The following is a 26,907-nucleotide window of genomic DNA, read 5'->3' on the forward strand; positions in this document are numbered from 1 at the left end:
ACATTGGTGAAAAAACTGAGGTGCTCCCTGTATGGGAGGGGTTATATAGGGAGGCAACTTCCTGTTTAGGGTGTGCCAGTGTCCATCACCTGAAGGTGGCCTATAACCCACATAGTTATTACTATGCTGCTCTGTGTCCCGTGATGTACGATAAAGAAAAACTTTTTTCTCCACATTTTCCAAAAACTTCTGGAAAAAAAAGTTAAGTCTGGGCAGGAAGGTGCGCAAGTGCCTGGTATTGAAGTGTTTAAAGTGATTGTAAACCCTCATTTAAAAATAAATAAATAAACCCCACAAAAACATACATATCATACTTACCTCCACCGTGCAGTTTGTTTTGCACAAAGTGGCCCCGATCATCGTCTTCTGGGGTCCCCCAACAGCGCTCGCGGCTCCTCCCTGCATCAATAAACCCCCTGGGGAAGTGCTCCCCCTGGGGGGTTACCATACAGGCGCGCTCCCGAATCCAGCATTTGCGTCCGTAGACACAGAATGCCGGTCTCGACCCCGGCACCCACATCATTGGATTTGATTGACAGCAGCGGAAGCCAATTGCTGCGCTGCTATCAATCTATCCAATCAAGAGCCGAAAACACGGGCCAGAGAGGTAGAGCGTGTCTCCAGCGAGGGAACGAACGGGTTTAAATGAGTAAAACGGGGGGGGCTGGTCAATGTCAGAAGTTCTTTCACCTTAATGCATAGGATGCATTAACCCCTTCCCGCCGAGCGTACGCAGATATGCGACCTCGGCTTTTGGGGGTTATACCGGGATGATGCCCGGTATTGTTTTTTAAAGCGGGCAATCGGCTATCCAGGGATAACAACCGATGCGGCTTAAAAAGCCGCTCGATTGTTATCCCGGAGGAGCGGGAGGGGACATCCCCCCCTCCCGCCGCTCTGACTGGGCCTCCCATCTCACCGGGGGACCCGATCCTCGATCCGCCACTTCCGGCAGCTAGAGACAGACTGGCATGAAGCCGGAAGCGGCTTCATTCCAGTCTCCTGAATGTAAAAACGGAAGCAACGTCACAATGTCACTTCCTGATTACTCGGCTGCCAATGGCGCCGGATTTTTAAAAATATACAGTATTCAGAATCGCCGTTTTCAGCGATCTGAATACTTTTGAAGTGCAAAGGAGGGATTGGAGGTCTTTTAGACCCCCGATCCCTCCATAAGGAGTACCTGTCACCACCTATTACTGTCAGGGAAGGGATGTTTACATTCCTTGTGACAGCAATAAAAGTGATCTTTTTTTTTTTCTTTTAAAACACAATTTAATAATATAAAAATAAATAAAATAAATAAGAAAAAAAAACAAAACATTTTTAAAGCGCCTCCATCCCCGCGAGTTCGCGCAGCAAAGAAAAGGCATATGGAAGTCGCGCCCACATATGTAAACGGTGTTCAAATCACACATGTGAAGTATCGCCGCGATCGTCAGGGCTAGAGAAATAATTCTAGCACTAGACCTCCTCTGTAACTCTAACCTGGTAACCGTAAAAAAAATTTAAAGCGTCGCCTATGGAGATTTTTTTTAGGTACCGTAGTTTGTCGCCATTCCACGTCGCCATAAAAAAAAAAATTGGGCTAACTTTACTGTTTTATTCTTTTTAAATTCACGAAAGTGTCCCTTTTCCCAAAAAGTTGCGTTTAAAACACCACTGCACAAATACCGTGTGACATAAAATATTGCAACAATCGCCATTTCTGTACATTCTCTGCTAAAAATATATATATATATATATATAATGTTTGGGGGTTCTAAGTAATTTTCTAGCAAAAAATATGTATTTTAACTTGTAAACACCAAATGTTAGAAATAGGCTTAGGCGTGAAAGGGTTAAGGTGAAAAAACACAAGGTTTACCACCCCTTTAAGCCACCTGAGTGAGCTGTTGCTAGTATGCTATGCATATTTGCTCATTATGCCTTTGTCTTGCAGGTGTTAGTTTTTTGTTTTTTAAAGTGGGTTTACAACCACTTGAACCCCGCACTCTGTACAGAACACACTCCTGAACCCCGCACTCTGTACAGAACACACCCCAGATATGAAACCGGCCCTTTGAGGGCAACTATACTGCTGATGCGGCCCGCTGTGAAATGGAGTTTGACACCCCTTTTCTACAGGGTAGAAAGTATAGATGTTAGAAGGGGGCAGGAGCAGCTTGGAGCTTAGTTAGTTCTAGCCTGGAATTCCACTTTAAATGTCAAGTTCATCTAAATCTGCTAGCACATCTAACGCTGCCCTCTCCCCAGATTAACAATGGTGCTGTCCAAGAGTGACTCCATTGCTCGTCCATCCAGAGTGGAGACACGCTATAACATCAAGTGTGTTAATGGCTGGATCATCAGGTGAAAAGAACAACAAAAGTCTAAAAAAAGAAAAACTAATGCAGCCACCACATTTAAAGTGGATGTAAACCCTCCTATGCCATGGTGCTGCACATGCGATCAGTTATGATACCAGCCATTGGATGGTTTGAATTGAGGACACAACCAATGTGACAGTTGCATTCCCAGCACGTTTCGGGAATGTAACTGTATTGGGTTACAGCGATGGGTTTACTTCTGTTTTAAGGATTGGTAGGCTACAATTGTACATGATACATGCACACAACTGTAAAACATTTACTGCTCATCTGTGCCGGTAGAAAAAGCTACTTGACTATCCAATTGTGGCAGAAAATTCCTGCATAAAAAAATTCTTCTAGCTTTTCTTGGGTTGGGCGCAGCAATGCAGATTTCTGTATTTTTTTTTTTTTACTGATCTATATACAGCACACATTTACATGCCTGTGTACACAGGCCCATTAAAGACAACAGAATGCGTTTAGATCAGTTTAAAAGAAAACTGCCTGAATGCCTAAAAATGTTGGCCTTCATAGGTGTCCATGTGCAAGAGCCCAAACACATGACATAGTTAGGCTCGGTTCACACTGGGGCAACACGACTTCAGCGCGACTTTGCACGGCGACTTCGACGCGACTTCGACGCGACTTCGACGCGACTTCGACGCGACTTTAGCAAATTACAAGGCGACTTGAAGTCGCCTGCATGACAGGCGACTTTGCCTGTGGCCAATCAGCTCTCTAGGAGGGAGGGGGGGAGGGAGGGGTTTTCCCTGCAAAGTCGCTTGACTTTACAGAGAGATCCGACTTGGAGGCGACTTCCATTGATTTCTATGGTACAGGTCGCCTACCAAGTCGGATCCAAGTAGTACAGGGAGTACGCTCTGAAGTCGGAGCGACTTCAGTAGTGTCATTTAAGACGCTCCCATTCACTCTCATGTGAATCTCTTTCTGGGGCGACTTGGGGCGACTTGAGGGGCGACAAGTCGGATCCCAAGTCGTCCCAGTGTGAACCGAGCCTAAAGTGCTTTATTTACACATGTACAGACACAAACATCTGCAGGGGTTACGCGCCTACACGGGTACGGGGGGGGGGGGGGTGGGTTACACGGGTACGGGGGGGGTTGGGTTACGCGCCTACACGGGTACGGGGGGGAGGGGGGGGGTTACGCGCCTACACGGGTACGGGGGGGGGTTACGCGCCTACACGGGTACGGGGGGGGGTTTACGCACCTACACGGGTACGGGGGGGGGGGGTTTACGCGCCTACACGGGTACGGGGGGGGGGGGTTTACGCGCCTACACGGGTACGGGGGGGGGGGGGGGTTACGCGCCTACACGGGGGGGGTTACGCGCCTACACGGGTACGGGGGGGGGGGGGTTTACGCGCCTACACGGGTACGGGGGGGGGGTTTACGCACCTACACGGGTACGGGGGGGGGGTTTTTACGCGCCTACACGGGTACGGGGGGGGGGGGTTTTACGCGCCTACACGGGTACGGGGGGGGGGTTTTACGCGCCTACACGGGTACGGGGGGGGGGGGTTTTACGCGCCTACACGGGTACGGGGGGGGTTTACGCGCCTATACGGGTACGGGGGGGGGTGGTTTACGCGCCTATATGGGTACGGGGGGGGCGGCGTTAACGCGCCTACACGGGTACGGGGGGTGTTAACGCGCCTACACGGGTACGGGGGGGGTGGTTTACGCGCCTACACGGGTACGGGGGGGGTGGTTTACGCGCCTACACGGGTACGGGGGGGGGGGTTTTATGCGCCTACACGGGTACGGGGGGGGGGGTTTACGCGCCTACACGGGTACGGGGGGGGGTGTTTACGCGCCTACACGGGTACGGGGGGGGGGTTTACGCGCCTACACGGGTACGGGGGGGGGGTTTACGCGCCGACACGGGTACGGGGGGGGGGGGGGTTTACGCGCCGACACGGGTACGGGGGGGGGGGGTTTACGCGCCTACACGGGTACGGGGGGGGGGTTTACGCGCCTACACGGGTACGGGGGGGGGGTTTACGCGCCTACACGGGTACGGGGGGGGGGGGTTTACGCGCCTACACGGGTACGGGGGGGGGTTTACGCGCCTACACGGGTATGGGGGGGGGGTTATGCGCTTACATGGGTACGGGGGGGGGGGTTACGCGCCTACACGGGTACATTCTGCACAGTTTTCTAGTCAGATTTTGATCTGGGTATGGACCTATAGAAAAGAAAGGAGAAGTGTTCGGTTTGGTTTCCTTCTGATAAAAGCACAGCGTTTGCCTCTGTAGTCCTAGGATGTCCTGCTTATACAAAGAATATACTGCATGTCTGAATATCACGATGGTTCTGGAGCTTTGTGATCTCGTGTGTGTCAGGAACGTCCCTCCCCTCACATGTTTATCAATGACAGCACTGGCAGTGTACAGGCAGCCTCTTTGACATTGTCAGGAAGGTGACACATCTGTACCTTCACTACCTCAGCCCAGTCCGGAAACCCTGTATCCTCACCTGACCCCCTGACTCTCCGGAGACCTCTGACACAGATGGATCCTGACCTCCCTCAGGTTCTTGCCCAGCTTTGACCCGATGTTTCTCACTATGGTAGCCGCCATTTTCACTTTGCACACATGCCCAGCTCGCCTCCAATCAGAGCCTTTTGCAGAGCTGTGACCGACAGCGGCCCAGCCAATCGCCGTTCCAAGATTCTCAATTGTTGTGCAGCCCCCCTGCTTCACTGATTGGTCCAAATAGGAAGGCTCCTGCAGGTCACATGATCAGGTGGTGTTGGTGTACGGGGAATTGTGGGAGCGCTGTAGTATTTCCTGTTTCCGGTTTGCTGTTAATACGATTGCAAAGATGCCTGAAAGGGACAGTAAGTAGTAAATATGAGATATATTGTTATTGAACGGGGCGGTATAGTGTGACTGGGGGGTGTAGAGGACAGAGGAGGTCCCCATACAGTGTCCTGCTGCCCTATGTATAGGGGGAGTGTGTGCATAGAAATACATCATATGCATAGCTTTACCTTCCTTTTCTTCAGTCCTTAACCCTTTCTTCGTTTTTGCATTTTGTGTACACATGTTAAAAAAAAAAAAAAATTTAGGCCTGAAGATTACATAAACCCCCCAGACATATTTTCTGAAAGACTCTAGACCAGGTCTCCAAACTTTCTAAACAAAGGGCCAGTTTACTGTCTTTCAGACTTTAGGGGGGCCGCACTGTGGCCACTGGGCGTAAACAATGCCAGATCTTTGTTATTAGGGGGAGAAATTGTTGGTGTCATTGGGAGGAATAGTGCCCCTTTTTGTTGTCAGTGGAAGGAATTATGCCCCATCCTTGGTGTCAGTGGAAGGAATTATGCCCCATCCTTGGTGTCAGTGGAAGGAATTATGCCCCATCCTTGGTGTCAGTGGAAGGAATTATGCCCCATCCTTGGTGTCAGTGGCAGGAATAATGCCTCAAGGGCCGGATAAAGCCAAGCAAAGGGCTGCAATTTGGAGACCACTGCCCTAGAGAATATAGTAGTGGCAGTTCCAATTTTTTACGTCACTTTATAGCACCGCAAAGCTCTAGGAAAGGCAAAATTTCAGTAAAAAACACTAACTTAAATTTTAGGGAAAGCAAACGCAATAAACTACCCACATTTTTGGTAAAATAGAAAAGACGAGGTGCGTTTACGGTAATATGTGCGTATTTGTTGGGGGGCCAATTTTTTTTGGAGGGGTATTTTTATGTGCTTGGGTGTAACTTTTAATTTTTTTGCAACAAAAGAAAAAACTTTTTTTTTTCCTAACTTTTTTATTTTATTTTTTTTTTTTATATATAACATAGGGGACAAAACGTTCCCTCTGTGATGATTTTTAGGTGACAGGCTCTCTTTAATGAGACATGGAGGGTCTAAAACACCCAGCATGTCTCCCCTGGGCTCCACTGAATGTACTGCAATGAGGATCGCGAGGCTGACCCTGAAGTGACGGCATACACATTGATTTCCGGGTCACAGCAAGAAGGGAAGGAGAGCGGAGAGTTTCCACTCTTCTCCCTCCCCTCCACCCACTGGGCCCATCTGTGAGCCATGTCGGTCCTGGGTCTGCAGATGGTCAAGCGGAGCCCGGAATACATGGCGGGGGGCAATGCCGGTGGCTGCCAGAGGTTGCAGAGGGGTTGCCGGAGGCTGTCATTTTGATGAAACCCAGAGCCCCTGAACAGCAGCAAATCATAAAGCAGAACTAAAACCTTTGATTTAACAGTTGCATTCCTGGAATGCTGGGGTTGCTCACTGTCACATTTGATTGTGTCCTCAACCAAACTGTCATAACTGGTGTCAGAACTGATCACATATGCAGCACCATGGCAGTTGCAGATCAAACAGAAGCAGCTTCCTTAACATTATGGGCCAATTCAGACCAAAAAAAAAAAAGCAAACTCCATATCTGTTTCTGCATAAGAGTTTTTGATCTGTTCCGGTGCATTTTTGTTACAATTCCACATGCATTTCAGATGCTTGTGTTCTTTTTTCCTGTGGTTTTTTTTTTTTTGTACTGTACTGGAATCTGGTGCATTTTTAATGCATTACTGTGCATTTTTGATGCGTTTTACTGCATTCTAGTATAGTCCAGTGCAACAAAAATGCAGGATGTCCTGTGTTTTTTTTTTTTTTTTTTTTTTTTTTTTCTGGAACGCCCTGGAATTGACTGCACTGGTGTGAACTATGCCATTGGAAACCGTATAACCTTCTTTACATGTTTTTTGATGCAGAAAAAAAATTCACTGGACTGCATGTAGTGTGAACTGGCCCTAAGGCTGTCAGCCAATCGGCCTCTGCAAACTAGGCAGTGGTAGTAAACTCGGCAGTGCTTAAAAATAGAGAGCAACTTATCATGTGCAGAGCAGGGTGAGACAGTGTATTACTGGATTTTAAACAGTATAGACCCTTATTTTTAATGTTTTACATATCTTTACCTGCAAGGGGGGGCAGCCTGAAGTGATCTAGCAGGACTTAATTTTCTGACTAAAGTTCCCCTTTAAAGCCAAAGCTTCACTCTGTTTTAATCATAAATACATTTCTATGAACCAATAAGGTTGATAATAATACATGCTACCTTTAAAAGAGAAGTATGCTTTTTTTTTTTTTCAAGATTCATACTTGCCTAGGTGGATGCAGCATCGGTCCCCCGGCTTCTCTGCACTGAGAACCGAGCGATGGAACATCACCAATGGCTTGGTTCTCTCGGCTTCCCGAGCAGAAAGCTGCTGCCTGTCAATCGGCAGCTCTCCTGCTCTGCTCCTCCATGCTCCCTGGAGTGCTGAGCTGTGGAGGGGTGGGGAGCGACCGTCTCAGTGGCTCGCTGAGAGGGCTATCAGCCCAGGCACCTGGGGAGTCCAGACTCCCAGAGTCGGGATTACGCAATGCCTTTACTGATATTTTTGACGTCAGCAGAAAGTGGACTTCAGGCTGCTCTCTGCTGAAAACGGGGCACAGGAGTGCAAAACAAATTGCACTCCTGTGGCCCATAGGAGAAGCCCAGCCAAACAAGCTCAGGCTCAGGCACATTCAGTTTGTTGTCTTTGCCACAGCAGCCTCTGGTTTCTGTGTGCCGCTTCCCTGTAGTTCCATTTGGGGAGGGGCGCACTCACCTCTTCATAGAAAGTCCCCATAATCCCCCTCTTTGGGACAACATGTCCCATAAATCCAAGCGTCACCACTCATGTGTGCCCTGTTGAATTCTCCCTGGCTGCCCCTGCATGTAGACACAGGCTGCCTACCAAATTAGCGCATGAAGGAGTGTTCAAGTCTGCAAAAGTTGCTGCTAATTTTGAGGCAGTGGCATAATTTTGTAAACCTGAAAAAGGAAGTGATGTTTCGGGTAGTCTCTCCAGGTAAGAACCTTTTTCAACAGATTCACAGAAAATTATTTTCTTAAAAGAACTGTATTCAGCTGAACGTGCTGAAAAATAGATTTTAGGTTTACTTACAGGTGAAAGCAGAATTTTACTTTTTAAGCTGAACTCTGGGTTAAATGCTTGTTAAATCCTATTGTAACTCCACAGTTAAAGCAGAGCTCCAAATGAAAAGACTTTTACTATTAGGGCACCTATCTGTCCAGGGGTCCTGCGGTGTCCTCACCCAAGCCGATTTTTGAATAGGCTCTCGCGTGCTGGCGCCGCCATCTTGGGTACAGGAAACCAGCATTGAACCCTTGCGGCTTCACAGCTGGTTTCCTACTACGCATTCGCGAATTGTGCTGCACTTTCTCAATGGGCTGGCTGCGGCAAGGGCTGAACTTACGAGTTCACCGTGAAAACCAGGTACCTGCTCCCCCCTCCCTCCTCCCTCCACAAGGTGCCAAATGTGGCACCAGAGGGGGGGAGGTGGCAGACAAGCGGAGCTCTGCTTTAAAGTCAATTTTCAATAGTTTGTTTCCAAGATGGAAATTAAACCTGCCACAAAGTTTGACTCCTCCCTAATCCTTACAAATCTATCAAAGCATAAATAAAAAAACTCTGTATTTTTTATATCTTAACAAAGTCACTTTATAGCAACCTTTGCATACCTGCTCCATGTTCTCTATTTCAATCTGCTGTCCTCCAAAAGTTTGGTGATCACAAAGTTAAAGTGTTTAAAGTGCTCAGCCCCACCTCCCGCTCCCTTCGCACTGGCTGTGATTTACAGCAGTGGGAGCCAATGGCTCCTGCTGCTGCACCTCAGCCAATGAGAAGCGTGAGACCCGGGAGAGTCGAAGCTCTCATGCACATCTCTGGAATGATATCGGGCTTAGGTAAGTATTAGGGGTCTGAGTGTGGAGCTGCATACTGAAAGTTTGTTACCCTCATGCGTAGCATGCATGAAGACAAAAACATTCAGCCTTTAGAACCACTTAAGACATGCTCAAGGTGATGTATGCACCCCAAGTTGAATGAAAAATGTAAAAACCCAACTGAATCCACTGCACTAATAATTAAATTAATGAGCCATGACTGATACGTCTGATAGACGGGATACCTCCTGTTATACCAATAGTTATGTGGAACTACAAAATGTTAAGACAAAGGGATGTCTCAAGAATTGGTAAAAAATCTGAGAGTCAACTACAGTCTATGGTACAAATATATAAGACTTTATTGATGAAAAAAGGAAGATTAAAGGCGCAAGGTTCATCAGAGGTGACGCAGCTTAGTGCCTCAACACCGGTGAACCGCACTCTCACAATATCAAAAAACGGTCAACTGAAACACAAATGGTTATAAAATCAGTAAAAACCACTGTGCTCAAATCACCTCCACAGTCCAGATTCCCCCCCTCACAGATGTAGGATACTCAATAGATGTTATATGTTTGAAAAATATTCATTCTGGATAACTGATTTCTGTCCAGTTATGTGGTTTCAAATTAAATACTTGGTGAACATATCAATGCACCCCACACCTCAGCAGTTGAGACTGGCGATTGGCCAATCATACGCTGACTGCCACTCTGAAGATTCAAGAAAGAGTGTCTTGTGTTCCACTTTTTTTTTAAGTTGAGCCCGCAGGAGAATGATGAGACAAAAAGTATAAACTTTCTATGGTGCACCTATTGCTTACGTGAACCTGTTATTTTGAATAGTCCATTCATCTGATAAGAAAATAAAGCTGCCTTCCGTGCCAATATAAATTTACAAACGAAATAAACGTTTTAAAATTTTTTTTTTTTTTATTTTAATGTATATTCAAAATAAATGTTTATTAAAGCTTATAGGTCCCTGGGGTGATCCTCCCTGAAGGGGCAAGGTTTCTTTCTGTAAGAGATGTTTATTTTCAGAAGGATGGATGGAAGTAGTCCCTTTTTATTACTGTATATTTAATGACTACCTTTCTTTCCTAAAATTCCAGGTGAGCTGTTCTCCAATCCTCTGGCTCCTGATGGCCATGAGGTGGAAGATTTGCATTCATTCCAGTAAGTATTACACCAAGCATAGGGTTATTTGTCTTCACTAATACTTATTCCAGTGCTGGACAAATCTTCTGAAGCTAATAGTCAGTTTGCCAAGCAACCTTGAGATAGTACAAACAAAAAAAATTATTTTACTGCGCTATCCCAACAACAATCGTATATAAAGGATTAAACCATATATAAAGTGGAAAAAAAGCTGCAACTAAAAATGTGAGACACACACACTACAAACAATATAGGAAAAAAGAAGCTGCGCTGTGTACTGATTTGTGATCACAGAAAATTGAAAAAATTTTAAAAATTGAGTCATAACCATACTAATGTAGATAAAATAAAAAATTCATGCAATAAATAATCACATCAACTTATAAATAATATCACCAGTGATAAGTGCCAAAAATTTTGGAATAAAGTGTGTACCAAGATACACAAGCAACAGAGTCAAGTCCACTCCGGCTAGGCTATTGAAAAAGAGCCCACTTAGTAGAACGATCTTCTGGATGATGGCTTTGCAATCTTCCTGACAGTGATGACATGCAACTGTAACACTATGGGGGATGTGATGGGGTGCAACAGAAAAATGTCTCCACCCACGAAAATACTGCCGCTTACCAGCTCCTTAGATCTCTTATTTAAGGAGATCATGCGTGCCTGTGGCTCTTAACCCCAGCCTCGGGTCTTTAAACGCTTAGAGGGCTCATCAGGTCATCCACGTATGGTATCTTCTCATATGGCAGGTAAATGCTCATTCCCCATAAAAGGACATAGAAACTTCCTTAGCGTAATACGTTTTAAAAAGTTTATTAGTAAAAAACAGTATTGCACTTACGCAGGAAGTATTGCAGGAAGTATTTCCTATAACCTTGAGATAGTACCTAACTTAATACTGCAGTGTGTCTCATGTTCAGTATGAATCTGAAGAACCATACATTGTGAACAGAATGTTAGGTTATATTGACTATACAGTATAACCTAATTTCACAATGTCACAGAATTTAGGCTTGACAGAGTTTGGTCCTTGGCCTCATTATGCTACCTAAAGCCAAACTCCAGACAATACTTTTTATTTTTGGAAAGTGTGGAAGAAGGGGTTGAAAGCCTCTGTCAGTTTTTTGCCACTTATTTCACTATTGGGAAGATTTCATCCCACATCCTCGGTTAAAGGAGAAGTCCAGCCTGGGCTTGTTTGGCTGGGCTTCTCCTATGGGTCACAAGAGTGCAATTCATTTTGCACTCCTGTGACCCGTTTTCCGCTCTCTGCTGATGTCATGGATATCAGCCCGGTCACCGCGTCATCACTACAATAAAGTCTGGGTCCGCCAGGTGCCTGGACTGACGCCCGTCTCAGCCAGCCGCTGAGATCCTGAAACAGCCGCTCCCCGCCCCTCCACAGCTCAGCGCTCCAGTGAGCGTGGAGGAGCAGAGTGGAGAGCCGCTGATTGACAGTCAGCAGCTCTCTGCTCGGGTAGCTGTGAGAACCGAGCTATTAGCGATGTTCGATGGCTCGGTTTAGAGGTGCCGGGGGATAGATGCAGCATTGGACTGATGCTGCATCCACCCAGGTAAGTATAATGGAGGAAAAACCCACAAACCCATACTTCTCTTTAAGGACCGAAAACTATGAAAAATCAGTTTAATAGGTAAACTGACAAAAACGCCTTTTTAGTAGAGAGGGGAAAGGGTTAGAACTACAGACAATGTTTGTATTGTTGTCTGTGTCTTCCTGACCTGGTAATGACTGCCCTCCACCACCCCCATTTCTTACAGGCATCACAAGCAGAGATACAGAGGGGAATAAAAAGAAAGTTTTACAACCATTTTGAGATGTGCTTCTCTGTGGTTAGGGATGCTGGGTAAAAGATGTGGAATGGTATAGCTGATTTTACCACTCTGGGGTTCATACACTAAGAGTTAAATAACCGCAAATAAAATGCGGTAAATCATATGTGGAAGTTCATTTCACTAAGAATTTTGCGTTAAATACGGTATTTGTGCGATTTAGACGTAATTAGTGCATTATTTAATGCAGTAATTTACTGCATTAAACTGGTCGCTAAAGAGCTTGCCAGGAAGCCAGCTGCCATGTCCTTAACAACGGATGACTCATCAACTGTCCATACCAGACCCTTATCCGAGCATGCAGCCTGGCAGGTCAAGAACCATACCAGGCCTCATGCCCTCAACGTGGGGGGGTAGGTGCTTTGGGGCAGGGCTTCGCCATTTGACAGTTCTTGTATAGGTAAGGGGTGTTTTTTTTTTTTTTTTTTTTTTTTCCTTATTTTTTTTTTTTGGGGGGGGGGTCTGTGGACGGCGTGATTTACATCTGGGGACACTTTTTGACACTTTTTTAGTGAATGATGGGGGGGGGATCTGGGGGCCCCTTTCTTAAAGGGGGTTTCCAGATTCCAACAAGCCCCCCACCCCCCATGTTGAGAGCATGTGGCCTGGTATAGTTGTGGCCTCCCCTTTCCTGACCTGCATGCTCGGATAAGGGTCTGGTATGGATTTTTTATTTATTTTTCATAATTTTTAATTGTGGGCATTTTATTTTTTTAATTTTTTTTAAGATTCAGCTGTCAGCGGTGATGAGTCATCTGTTGTTAAGGTTGCGGCAGCTGGCTTCCCGGCCTGCTCCTTAGCAACCAGCTAATTTATCAAAAAACAGCATGGGAATCCCCCATCCCCCGCGCTGTTTTTTGACGAATACCACTCATGATACTGCCAGCAAACCCTGGTGGTAAATATTGCATGTTGTTTTGTTTTTTTTACTCTGATCTGTTTGTGAATTAGACTTAAGAACTTTTTAAACGATATTTACCACCACTTTTTTTTTTTTTTTTTTTTTGCGGTAAATGCCACATAATCTTTTTTATGAATTGGACTTAATTTCCACATGCGAAAATGTATGCAAATTAGTTACTTGACCAAGTTATCGCATGCGGTAAATGTTAGTGAATTGACTCCTCTGTCATCTTGCGTAACCCTTTAAAGTGTTCTTTGCAGCCTTATCCCACTATTCCCTGGTTTGTCAAAAAATTAGAGGTTTAAACAACATATAATTCCTGTGTTTTTTGTCCTTTGTATTATTTTATTTTATTTTTTTACATAATCTTTTTTTTTTCTTGTAGGTCAAAACTTACAAATGAAGACTTCCGTAAACTTCTTATGACCCCTCGGTCTACTCCATCTTCAGCGCCCCCTACAAAATCTCGCCATCATGAGTAAGTATTTTCTTAGCTATAAAAGGTCACAAGCTACCTATTTAATGTAAACATGCTCGAAGAGCAGATATTTTAAGACTTTGTATGCTGTTTAATTAGTGTTAACCTGTCAGTATGTTTTATCATTTTTAGAATGCCACGTGAATATAATGAGGATGAGGATCCAGCTGCCCGCAGAAGGAAGAAAAAAAGGTAAATCAGATGAAAAACAGTAGGTTGGTACTTGTTAGGTGGCAGCAACATTATATAATTTTCTTATATGTTATAACTTAAAGCGTTTGTTAACCCAAAAAAAAAAAAAATATATGGATCCTCTTTTTAAAGAATTTTATACAGCACAGTGCTTGTGCTTTGTAATTTGGCACCCTGTAATACCTGGCTGATTCTGCCTGGCTATCTCCTCCCCTCTGTTTCGTCTGTCCCCCCTCCCCTCTCTATGTGCCCTATCCCCCTCCTGCTGCGGGAATAATATATATCTACCATCCGTTCTGTCTCTTCTTACAGTGTCCTACTGTTTCTGTGTATTATTAAAAAGAATTCCTCTTTTACCGTACTTTACGGCGGCTCCCGGTGGTCATGTGACCGGACGTGTCTCCAATCTCCTCACGTCCCGCTGATGTCAGTGGTGAAACCTCGGCCCTGCCCGCTGCTTCTGTCAGACGGGCAGAGAGGAGACACAGCTGGTTACATGAGCGCCGGGAGCTGCTGTGAAAAATGGTAAAGGAGGATTTTTTTTTAATAAAACACAGACACAGGGCACTGTATGAGGAGACAGAACAGATTATGTGAACATAGGAAAGTGGGTTAACCACTTTAATACAATCTATGTAAAAAGTCTCATACTTGCAATGCTGATGTAGTGAGGAAAGCAATTAAACTCTGTGTACCACATTTTGTTTGGAACTATATTGTCATTTTATATGTAAGTGAATTCTGTACACAGGCTTTGCCGTCTTCATTTTGTATTCTGTATGGGGGAGTTTGAACTCCTAAAGACTTTATATTCTTAGTTTATTATCAATATTATATTCAGGAACATTACAGGCCATTCACAAAAGGACTTTTTTTTCTGTAAATATTTATAGGGAAAAGGGGACATTATTATAAATTCCCTTCTAGTTTACAAAGTGTATGTGTGTATAATAGAATATATATTGATCATTATGGTGCAATCTAAACCAAGTGCAGTAAAGTAAATGTTGTTCCTCTAATCCCCTATCCCATTCCTTGAGTACAGATGGGGATCAACATTTGTAGTATGTGGCTTTCTTTAAGATATATGAATGTACTGATAGTACCTCCCAGCAATATTGTGAACTATAATGAAGAGGGGAGACAAATATAAGTGGGATTAATGTGAAGTGTTCTGAGGAATAATTTCACTCCTCTTGTGGATGGGGGGCAGTAATTTAATTGCAGGCAGTTTCATGCAGCTCTGACATTTCTGTTCTCTTATGTGCAGCTACTATGCTAAGTTGCGACAGCAGGAGATTGAGCGGGAGAGAGAGCTGGCAGAGAAATACAGAGACAGAGCCAAGGAACGACGTGATGGAGTCAATAAGGACTACGAAGAAACAGAACTTATCAGCACCACAGCCAACTACCGAGCAGTAGGCCCAACAGCAGAAGCGTAAGTTGCTAAGAACAGTTGAACCTTTTTTTTTTTTTTTTTTTTTTTTTTTTCATGAAGGTAAAGTTCCTTTGCTTTACAATTACTTTGAAATCAATAAAATCAAGCCTGCTAATCCTGAAGTAGCAGCAGGTTTTAGAAAAATAAGTCCATACAGCTGTTAATTCACTACTGGATAGACATAAGTGTATTGAAGTACATTCTCTGTGAGTGGACTCAAAAGCAGCAGTTTAAATGGTTTTTCTGCAGTACAGCTATGTAATGCAGGCCATACATGGGCCGAATTCCAAACTAATTTTATTTAGAAAATTAGAAATTTAGTGCATTTTGTAATCCGTTGATGCTACCATTGATTTAGAAAATCGAACAACCATGCCTTCAATTTCACCTCATGTTGCTACAGAAAAGAAATTTTGTAGCCACAAATCTTTTCTTTCCAGGTCACAGCTCAAGCGCATTTCTTTTTCAATGATATTTCTCACATGATTCTCCGTTCAATTAGACAATCGTTTGTTTTTCCAAAAACTTCTACCATGCCGATCACTCAAATTTGATGGCTGTACGAATATCGGCCGTTGCTGCAGCCCACTAATGGGGCAAAATGGAACGAAAATTCTTAGTTACTATTTTTGAAAGAAAATTCGTTCAGAATCCGAGCCATGTATGGCCGGCTTTAGTTTGTAATTTTAATGAAATTACAGAAGCAAAATTGATAATCAAAGAGTCTTGTGAGCAACTAGTGTTGATTGGAATAATCTAATATCTCAGCCAGCAACTGTTTTAGTTCACTATTTACTAGCTGCTGATCTTAATTGGAACACAGCCAGGCTCAATTTAAACCACAGATAATCAACCCAATGCCAAATGTGTTTCCATATGTTACTTTGGAAGCAAATTCCGTTATTGTCACTTTGCAATGGCTTACATAATCACATTTTTTATTTAAAATAAAAAATCATTCCATCCGCATAGATCTAATAGGGAATCAATATAGACTCGTAGAACAGATATGTTATTGAATCCTCTAATTTCAAATATAATAAAATTAATAAAAAATAAAAAAAATATTGGTAGAACACTTAAAAGTGACAAAGTGTTGAATGAATAAATAAACAGTTGCGCTAATTGTTGCAATCCATATTCGAAATCAAAAATATATAAACAGTGCCATCAACATTATTTCATTTCTTCTGTAAAGTGTGCAGGGAACTAATTATTCCACTTGTGAAAAATCAAAACATGAAAAACATAGATTTCAGTGACATGTTCCTTAAACCTCTATTTCAATATGTGATTTTATCTATGGTAGTTTTGGATCAAAGTCCAATATATCTTTTGTGGAAAATGATATTGTGGTAATCCTTTTTAATCTTCTTTTAATCTTCTCATTCATAAAGCAAAACTTGCTCCCCAATGTTCCCCCCCCTCAGGTTTTGTGCTCACCTCAGTTGATGTGACCTCACAACTATGCTGGCTATACACTGTACGAAAAGTTGTCCGAAATTCGGTCATTTGGCCAGTTAATGGGCACCTAATCGATAATCGTTGGGACATTTTTGAGCCAAAAAAAACGAAGGACAAGTTTGGAAATTTTTTGCCGAACGAACGATAAATTGAAAGGTTAATGTGTTTCCCATCCGAAACTGTTTGCACTAGGTGTATGTAAAAAAACAAACAAAAAATTGATTAATTTATGTCCACTGAACGATTTATTGGTCATTACATAATGGCACTATCATTTTGCTCTCACAGCCGAATGTTCGTTTTTCAAAAATGGGTTTGGCCAATTTTTCGTATAGTGTATGGCCAGCATAAGTTTGGTCAGAAAAAGCGATTTAGTCTCCCAGGACTAATTAGATATCTTTTTCTCCTTCCAGTTTCTCTGTATATGTCTCCAAATGGGAGTGATTAACTGGTGCATGTAAAAGATAAAAGGCTCCACATAGTGATTAAACTGTTTAAAACTTTGAACTTTATTAAAATAAATATTTCTTTCTCGTACATCACGGGACACAGAGCCTCAGTATTTACTGATGGGTTATATAGGGTATCACTAGGTGATTGGACACTGGTCACACCCTAAACAGGAAGTTCAGCCCCCTATATAATCCCTCCTCTTACAGGGATACCTCAGTTTTTTTTTTCGCCAGTGTCTTAGGTGTTGGACGTGTAAAGATGTCCCATGCTGAGCTCCAAAGGGAATATCCTGTATCCTATACTGGGGCAAGCCAGGCGAACCGGATCCATTTCAAAGTGTCCTTTCTAGGCCGAATTGGTTGGTACCCGGGCCTCGTGTCCGAAGAAACGAGGTTTTACCTGTAACGCTCCCTCTTTTTAGAGAGCTAGACCCCGCATTTCAGAATTTGGTTTTTCTAGCCTTATTCTTGGCCGGGTGCTTTACAGGCCCAGAACTGCGGATCCCCCTATCCGTAGGGGGCCCCAGTCTCTTTTTCCAAACGGAGCCCACCGTGAGAGGTGAAGATTGGGTCTGTATAACAGAACCCTGCAGCTGGATAAGGTAAGGGAGATTCCACAGAATTTTTTAATTCTAGTAGGTTTCTCCTTTAAGTAAATGTATGCTATGCCTATTGTTGCCACCGGGGGCTGCCAAGAGCACATACCTTCTCATGCTTGATTGTCTGTCTCAGTGTTTCCGCTGCACAGCTCCTCCAGCCGAGCTCCAGGTAGGATGGGATAGGGGGCTCTCCTCAGGGATATTCCCCCCAAGAGTAGGGGGGGCCGCAGTTGGTCTGTGAGGCGGTAGTATACTTCACTATCGCCGCCGCCATTACCATATGGCAGACCCCAAGACAGGTGGAGAGGAGGAGGAGCCGGATGTGGGTGGGGTCGGGTCAGAGCTGAGCCTGGGCTGCTGGGTGTCCCTCACACCATGATGCCTGCTAAAACAGGCCCGTGGACCATGCACTAGTCTCTGGCCGCCCCACCCCCCCCTTCACCCCTGTCCGAACGGTGTTGTCGGTTCCGGCGGTCTCAGCTCCCGGTCTCTTGTCCTTGGGCTCCAACGGAGGAGGGTGGAAACGGGGGGAGCGGTGCCCTGACTCCTTAGTTACAGCGGCCGCTGCAGACAGGATTTTGGACGGCTCCACTGAACCTCCGCAAACGGGGGAGAGGAGGGGAGAGGAGAGGAGACATGCACGGTCCATTACCCATCAGAACCTAATGGGACGGCTCGCCGGGATCGAGGGAGAGAGGAGGGATTGAGAGTAGCAGAGAGTGATAACCCGATACAGAACCTGATACAGAAGCTTGATGGTAAAGTCAAAGAAATCGCATGGAACAGGCGCATGCCCTAGGAGAGAAGAAAGTGGGTAAGACTCTGGTTCTTTTAGCTGCCTGAAGATGGGTAAGTGATGCATTAAATCACTTGTTGCTAAAGTGCAAGGATACCTGCTCATATTGTGTCAGTTACTGCGACTTTCTACTTGCGACTATATCGCATCAAAGTAGCATCAAGTATAACATCATTCCCTACACTAATCTTGGTCTGCTGTTGTATTTAAGATGGCTAAGTGAGGCCTCGGACTATTTCCAACATTGCTAATCTGCCAAGCTGTATAGAAACATTGCCTTATATGTGTCTTTATATTGCCTTATTAGTATACGTGACTCTACCATAACAAGACTCCTCTCTCATATGAAACTATTTCATACTAATAAGCTGGTTTATATCGGTGCTGGGGGGTGGGTAAGGGACGCAAAGAAGTACTCTCAGTAGTGTCAATCTATATGGATACTGCACACTTCTGTTTGACCAGTACACCGCTGCACCTGCATATGCGACTTTGCTGCAACTTGAGATCACAAATACACAATATCTCACTATAACAATAGGCTGACTTATTCCTGTGTCGGAAGTTGGGTGTATGATATAGCGGACTAATCCCATTGATGTAAGCAGTATGGAAATAATCGCATTCTAGGGGACTGTCGTACTGATCCACATACAAAAGTGACTGTAGTATAATAATATATCGCTAAAATATAACACTATAAGTGGAGTAAATACTACGGTGCAACAAATTAAATATTTTGGGGGATCAAGGTAATCCCCAGTGCCATAGGGAAAGTCAGAAAACACACCACACATAATAGAGGAGGAACCACTAACCAGGTATAGGTAGAAAAAATGAGAGGAAGATCAACAAAAGGACCTGCAAATCCACCCAGAACAAGTGCAAGCCCGGGAACCATCAGAAAATATAGGATGAATGAAAGTAACAAAGAAAGTAATTCAACAGGTGCAAAGAATAAAACGCCAGATCGAACGGCTAAAATGGGTACAAGAAAACAAATGGCGGAGATGGATTCAAGACCCCCCAGTAACGAGGTAGAAGTAGAAACTGCAGAAGAAATCCAGCAGGCAAACCAGCTCCCTACCAAGGGAGAAATCGCTGAAATGTTTGCGAAACTGGAGGCCTCAATCAGAGGTGAGATCAGCGCTGTAAATGAGAACATGAGCCACCTATTAACCAGAGTGGAGGAAGTTGAAACAACAGTGGACAAACAAGGAGAAGAAATAAGAAACTTGAGACAGCAGATAGAAGTGCTGCAGAAGGAACAGAGGTATATAAGGTACAAAATGGAAGACCAAGAAAATCGCAGCAGAAGAAAAAACCTCCGGATTAGAGGCCTCCCGGAAGCGCATGGTGAAAAAGAAAACCTACAGGAAAAAATGGAGGAAATTTTCAAAGATTTGAAGAGCCCTTGCAATATCAGCGGTAATTTAAACCTAGACAGAGTCCATCGAATTAGGAAACCAGCCGAAATTAGGGGAGACACTCCGCGGGATGTAATAGTGCGATTCCATAGCTTCCGGGACAAAGAACAGATTAGCATGAATTTAAGGAGAAACCCACAGGTGAAGTACGGTGAAACAAATTTACACATCTTCCAGGACCTAGCCGCAGAAACTCTAAGCAGAAGAAGAATTTTGAAGCCATTACTAGCTGCCTTAAAGGCGAACGAGGTCCAATACTCCTGGGGCTTCCCTGCCAACCTTACTGGACGTAAGGACGGCCGAAAGGCGGTGCTGAGATTTCCGGAGGAGACCCAGAATTTCTGCGATCGACTTGGAATCCCAGTAATGGAGATCCCGGGGTGGTGGGAGAAAAGCGGAAGTCAGGAACACTTAGGGGACCCTGTCACTTGGAAACCAATACTAATGACAAAAGAACACAGGGACTGAAAGAGGCCTCGAATGTTAAAAGTGATTGAAAATGGATTTGTCTTTCTCTCTCTCTCTCTCTCTCTCTCTCTCTCTCTCTCTCTCTCTCTCTCTCTCTCTCTCTCTCTCTCTCTCTCTCTTCCCTCTTTGTTTCTCTCTCTATACGATCTATTGTCGGTGGGGGCGGGGGGGGGGGTGGGTGGAGGGTGTGTGGGAGGGATGGCTGGGATTACACCCAGGGGGAAGCTCTTGGCCAGACTAGACCCTCCTCTGAGCTCAACCTCTGGGGAGTAAACCGTGTGGCCAGGTGGAGTGGGTAGGCCAGGGTTTCTTTTTTCTTCATTCAGGGGGCTCATGTGGCACCCCAATACTCCCCCCAACTTGATGGGAAAGGGGAAAAGGCGAGGGGCTGGGTGGGAGGGATTTGGGGGGAGGGAGGTGGGTGGGCAGGAGGAGGGGTGGGGTGGGGGGGGGGAGGGTACACGGGTGGAGAGGGAGGAGGGGGGTTGGGGGTGGGGGGGTTAAGGGTAGGACGAGACCAATCCAATCCTTGGTGGATCCGACTATTCAGCCAGGAGGGGCTACGTAAAGGTGTAAATGGGGCTAAAATAACAGGATGGCTGGGATAAATATAGTCACATATAATGTGAGGGGCATCAACTCCCCCATAAAATGTGCGAACATAATGGGAGAATTGAGATCCCTGAAAGCAGAGGTGGTCCTCCTTCAGGAGACCCACCTATACCTAGGCAAAAGCAAGAGAATAGCTACAAGCGAGTTTCCGTACTGGATCTATGGAGACTCCCCGATAAGAGGGGCAAAAGGAGTGGCGATTGGTTTTGCAAAGGGAGTTGGGTTCACAATAGAGGAGAGAGTAATTGACCCGGAGGGTCGCTTCTTGTTCATAAGAGGTAGCTTGAAAGGGATGGAATGTTCCCTGGCAAATATCTACTGCCCAAATAATAACCAAGCAAGGTTCCTAGTGGGAATCTTGGCAAAGTTTGAAACCTTTAAGAGAGGTAGGGCCATTATCGCAGGAGACTTCAATATATGTTTAGAGCCAGGTAAAGACAGTACGTCGCGTGCTCGGGGGTCCGAAGGCAAGTGGATGAAAAAACTCAGGAAAAAACTGCGTCATCAGCAGCTGGTAGATATATGGAGGATGCAACATCAGAACATAAGAGATTATACCTTCTATTCCCCCGTTCACGCGACATACTCTAGGCTGGACTTATTCTTCGTGGAGCATCGCTATGTGGAAGAGGTTGAGGGTACAAGCATAGGGCCAATGACGTTCTCGGACCACGCCCCGGTTAGCCTACAAATAAAATTAAGCAAGCATGAAACACGGAGCAGTAGCTGGATACTAAATGAGGACCTCCTACATGATGAAAAGATAGACAAACTTATTAAAGAAGAACTAGAATTTTACTTTAAAGTTAATACCGCTGAGGAAACATCAGAAACTATGGTCTGGGAGGCCCATAAAGCCTATATCAGAGGGATCATGATTAAGGCGGGGGTAGAGAAAAAGAGAAGCCAGGGAGAGACCTTTCGCATGCTTCAGGAGGAAATCATTAAATTAGAGCAACATCATAAGAAAAAGGGGGATAGCGAAACACTGGCAAAACTATTTAGGAGCAGGGAGGCTATACGGCAGTTAATTGAACAGGAAAATAGGAAGAAGTATAACCTTGTTAAAAAAGAAAGGTATGTAGGCAGTAACCGACCTGGTAGACTCCTGGCAAAGATATTAAGTAAAAAAAAAAAAAACAAATATATCGACAAGATAAGATCTAGAACAAACGAGATCCAATATAGGGATCCAGATATTGCAAGGACGTTCCAAGAATTCTACAGTGAGCTTTATTCCATAAATAGAAATGTAACAACTAAGGAGAGGGAACAAAAACAAGCGAAGATCAAAAATTACCTAAGTGAAGTGGGAATGACTAAATTATCGGAAAATGAGCATACCACACTGGAGTCCCCTATTACAGAGATTGAAGTTAGAAAGGCAATTAGAGAAACACAAGTAGGTAAGAGCCCAGGACCGGATGGGTTGACAGTGCTTTATTATAAAAAATACCAAGACTATCTAATCCCTAAACTGTGTGCCTATATGAACGACATAGGAGACAAGGGGGAAATGAGCAGAGAAGCCCTGGCAGCCAATATTACGGTTATTCAAAAAGGATAAGGATGCGACAGTTTGTTCAAACTATAGGCCTATTTCCCTGCTAAATGTGGATACTAAATTATTCGCAAAAGTGATTGCGAGCAGAATGAAGCAGGTAATAGAGAAGATCATACATCCGGACCAGGTGGGGTTTATTAGAGGTAGACAGGGACGGGATAACTGCATCAAAACCCTCCTAGTAGCCCAGGAAATCAAAAAGAGCGGAGTCCCAGGTCTACTTCTATCCATAGACGCTGAAAAAGCGTTTGATAGAGTAGACTGGGACTTCATGATGAGTACGCTCGAGGAGGTAGGCTGTGGAGAGAGGATGTGTAAATGGATTAGGGCCTTATACTCAAGACCATCGGCAAGAGTGAAAATAAATGGGACCTTCTCGGACCCAATCGACATGTACAATGGTACAAGGCAGGGGTGTCCAATCTCCCCCATGCTCTTCCTGTTGACGTTAGAACCCCTTCTATTAAGGATAAGACAGAATAGGGATATTAGTGGGGTCGTAATAGGGAATATGGAATACAAACTGGCCGCCTTTGCAGATGACATCCTGCTGTATATAACCCAGCCAAGGATATCCCTACCAAATATCATGGCTAACCTAGTAGAATACGGAAAGTTATCAAATTTCAAAGTAAACCCAACTAAATCTGAAGCACTTGAGATAAACCACTTCAAGGAGAGTGACCACTCCTACCAAAAACACTTCCCCTTTGTGTGGGGGAAAAAAGAATTGAATTATCTGGGGGTCAAAATCACTACATCAACCGAAACGCTATACCAAGCGAACTTTATAGCACTGTTAAACGAGGTAAAAGCTGAATTGAGTAGAATTCATCTGGGTCAACTATCCTGGGCGGGAAGAATCAACATATATAAAATGGTTATACTGCCGAAAATAACTTATAAAATGCAAATGATACCAATAACACTCCCACATACATACCTCAGAAGGCTACACTTAATGTTTTCAAAATTTATTTGGAGGGGAAAGTCACCTAGATTAAAATTCTCACAATTGATTAATACTAAAGGTAAAGGGGGATGGGGAGCACCAGATATAAGGAAATATTACGAAGCTATCGCTATAGCCAGAGTGACTGAATGGGTCAAAAACATAGAAAAACAATGGGTAGTAATAGAAAATAAAATTAGTGACACTAAACTGGATAAGATTATATGGATTTCGCCTCAACAGAGAAAGTACAGCACTGAAACGCATGCAATCACTAAACACGCACTTAAGATATGGGACACCCTTCACAGAAAGGAACACTGGGAGTATAACTCACCCTTAATGCCACTTAAAGATTTAGAACAGTTTGCACCAGGGAAAGAGGAATGGTTTGGTAAATGGTTACTAGAAGAAAATATACAACTAAAAGACATAATGCATAGGGGTCGAATATGCTCATTCCAAGAGATGCAGGACAAAAGAGATATGTTAGTCATTAACCCCTGGCGCTATAGCCAATTAAAACACTATGTTGGTTCACTCCCACAGCCAATAAGATCGGTGGATAATTTAACACCACTAGAAAAAATATGCTTGGATAGAGAGGGGAGGGGGGGTTTCTCCCGGATATATAAAGTTCTAGTTGATTTAGAAAGGTTAGAAACCCCGGACTATATAGGGAAATGGGAAAAGGAGTTAGGGAGAAATCTTACAGATACGGAAGTCTCCCTGATCTTGAAAAGAGTCTCAGCCACTTCAGTTAATAGTAAACTCCTAGAATTAAATTTTAAATGCCTGACCAGAATGTACCTGACCCCCGATCGGGTGCATAAAATACATAGGGATAAGTCGCAATTTTGTTGGAGGGGCTGCTCAGAGATGGGGTCAATGGCCCATATCTGGTGGCTATGTCCGGAAATGAAAAGGTTTTGGGGCGAAGTAAGAAAATTTATCAAAGTGATAACAAACTTGGACGTCCCAAATGACCCTTGGATCTGTTTATTCCACATGAGTGATATGCCGACTAAAACATATCTCAGAACACTTTTGCCACATCTTATTGATGCAGCTAAGAGCTTAATCCCTAAGTATTGGCAAAGGAAAGAGAGGCCAAAGATGAGGGAATGGTTTAATAAAATTAATGAGATTCAGTGCTTGGAGTACCTTTTGTTTTGTAATATACTAAATTGGAGTACCAAGCAAATGTAAAGCCACGATGATGTGACGATAAGATGGGAAAGAAATTTGAATTTTAATATTTGAAAAATCTTTTCCCGGGAGAAACCTTCAAGCTGAAGTGGCAAAAAAAAAAAAAAAAAAAAAAAAGAAAAAAAAAAAAAACCATATGGCAGACCCCATCAGCTGCCGGCCTCTCTCCTTCCTCCTCCACCCCCAGCCTCCCCTCCACGCTTGTCCCGGAGGGTCGGCTTGCGCGGGAAAGCGCATGTTTTTGAAAAAAACCGAGGGGGGTGGTCAGAGGAGGGGGCGGAGCTTCAGCGCGACGTCCGGCGTGCTTAGACGCCCACATCGCCGGCTGCAAGGCTATATGAAGCACACTTGTTTGGTGACGGTCGCATGTAAGGTGGGACACAGGCATTCTCCTAGGCAGCATTTACTTAGAAACACTAGACTGGGCATTGGTAGCAGTGGCTGTTGCCGGACTACATCGCTCAGCAGTCAGTGTTAATTTTTTTGTGATACCTCCACCTTGTTGCTTTGCACTATGGGTAGAAGAGGTACAAATACCCCAAGAACCAGAGGCTCCAGGGGATCTCCCTCGGGCTCTGAGGACCCCCCCTTCTGCAGCACCTTCCCCCCCTGAAGGGCTGGGGACGGCTAGCCAGGGAGAGCCTTTGGGGTCAGGGGCTGCATCTGCTTCTGGCACTTCAGCCCCTGTATACATTACACAGGAGGTTTTTTCCTCAACCTTTAATGGTTTAGAGGAAAGAAATAATGGCCGTAATTGCATCTTCACTCAGTGGAAGAAAACGCACTAGGTCTTCCTCTGTTACCCAGGACCCTCAAGCTGAGGAACTCTGGGATAAAGGAGAAGAATCCCTTTCAGAGGATCGGGATGGGACTGATGATTCCTCCTCTGAGGAATCAAGTGGAGAAGGGCCCTCTTCGGCTTCTCAGGATGAGAAAGTCTTAGTACAGATCCTTGCTAGATTGGTCCACTCCACATTTAAAGTACCCGTATCTGAATCAGTTAAAGAACCCTCTTCTTCTTTGGGGTCACTGAAGCCTCCTCAAACAACACATGCTTTTCCTGTTCATAATTTACTTGAAAAGCTCATTTATTCTGAGTGGGATCACCCAGATAAACTTTTTTTTCTGCCTAAAAGGTTTTCAACACTTTATCCTATGGAAGAAAAGTTTACGAAGATGTGGGGGATACCGGCCGTTGATGCCGCCATTTCCTCCATAAATAAAAGTCTGACTTGTCCTGTAGACAATGCTCAGATGCTCAGGGATCCTGTTGATAAAGGGATGGAATCCCTGTTAAAGGATGTTTTCTCCTTATCAGGTTCAGTAGCTCAACCTGCAGTGGCAGCGATTGGAGTCTGTCAATACTTAAGAGACCATGTTAAGCAGGTCATCAAAATTCTACCTGAACAGCAGGCCCAGAGGTTGGCTAACCTTCCAGCGGCCTTATGTTTTGCTGTTGACACCATCAGAGATTCTATCATGCAAACCTCTCGTCTTTCACTTGGGTTGGTGCATATGCATAGAATCTTATGGTTGAAAAATTGGTCAGCCGAAGCACCCTGTAAGAAACTTATGGCTGGATTTCCGTTTCGTGGTGCAAAGCTGTTTGGAGAAGATTTAGACAATTATATCCAAAAGATTTCTAGTGGGAAAAGCACTCTTACCTGTTAAGAAAAGGAGTAAGCGTCCTTCTTTCAAACGCACTCTTTCCCCAGTGCCAGGAGCATCAGCCTCCAGGTAGTCGCGACGGCCTCCTCCGTCTGGGTCTAGAAACAAGAGTCGACCCCAGGGACAAAAGAAGTCCTGGGGGAAGAAGCCTGCTAGACAAAGATGCTAAAGCCTCTTTATGAAGGGGTGCCCCCGCTCTCTCGAGTGGGGGGAAGACTGCTACAGTTCTCAAAGCTCTGGCAGGAGCATTTCCAGGACAGATGGGCAGTCTCCACAGTAACTTTAGGTTACAAACTGAAGTTCCAAGAATTCCCCTCTCCTTGTTCCCTCAGATCAAATGTCCCCAGAGATCCAGAGAAAAAGCAGTTGCTCCTTCTAGCGTTAGAGCGACTTTTGTCGCAAGAAGTCATCGTGGTGGTTCCCACGAAGGATCAAGGATTGGTATTTTATGCCAACCTTTTTACGGTCCAAAAACCAAATGGGGATGTCAGACCCATTCTGGATCTAAAGGATCTGAATCGATTCCTAAAGATTTGATCCTTTCGCATGGAATCAATTGGGTCAGTAGTCT

At 44.5% G+C, this 26,907-nt stretch overlaps 2 protein-coding genes across 2 annotated transcripts in view; one reads left to right on the plus strand and one right to left on the minus strand.

The window, feature by feature from the left end:
- The window catches only part of NDUFA2 (NADH:ubiquinone oxidoreductase subunit A2), a 12,802-nt gene extending 7,680 nt beyond the window's left edge, over nucleotides 1–5,122 (minus strand). Inside the window, exon 1 of the mRNA XM_073620875.1 lies at nucleotides 4,850–5,122. Coding sequence (XP_073476976.1) covers nucleotides 4,850–4,953 — 104 coding nt within the window. The 5' untranslated portion in view covers nucleotides 4,954–5,122. The remainder of the gene's footprint in view (nucleotides 1–4,849) is intronic.
- The window catches only part of IK (IK cytokine), a 53,740-nt gene continuing 31,904 nt past the window's right edge, over nucleotides 5,072–26,907 (plus strand). The window contains exons 1-5 of the mRNA XM_073620871.1: nucleotides 5,072–5,213; nucleotides 10,214–10,277; nucleotides 13,403–13,495; nucleotides 13,628–13,687; nucleotides 14,958–15,125. Of these exons, the coding sequence (XP_073476972.1) occupies nucleotides 5,198–5,213; nucleotides 10,214–10,277; nucleotides 13,403–13,495; nucleotides 13,628–13,687; nucleotides 14,958–15,125 (401 nt within the window). The 5' untranslated portion in view covers nucleotides 5,072–5,197. The remainder of the gene's footprint in view (nucleotides 5,214–10,213; nucleotides 10,278–13,402; nucleotides 13,496–13,627; nucleotides 13,688–14,957; nucleotides 15,126–26,907) is intronic.

The sequence above is a fragment of the Aquarana catesbeiana genome, linkage group LG03, assembly GCF_042186555.1.
Source record: "Aquarana catesbeiana isolate 2022-GZ linkage group LG03, ASM4218655v1, whole genome shotgun sequence".
In the NCBI taxonomy this organism is placed as follows: domain Eukaryota; kingdom Metazoa; phylum Chordata; class Amphibia; order Anura; family Ranidae; genus Aquarana; species Aquarana catesbeiana.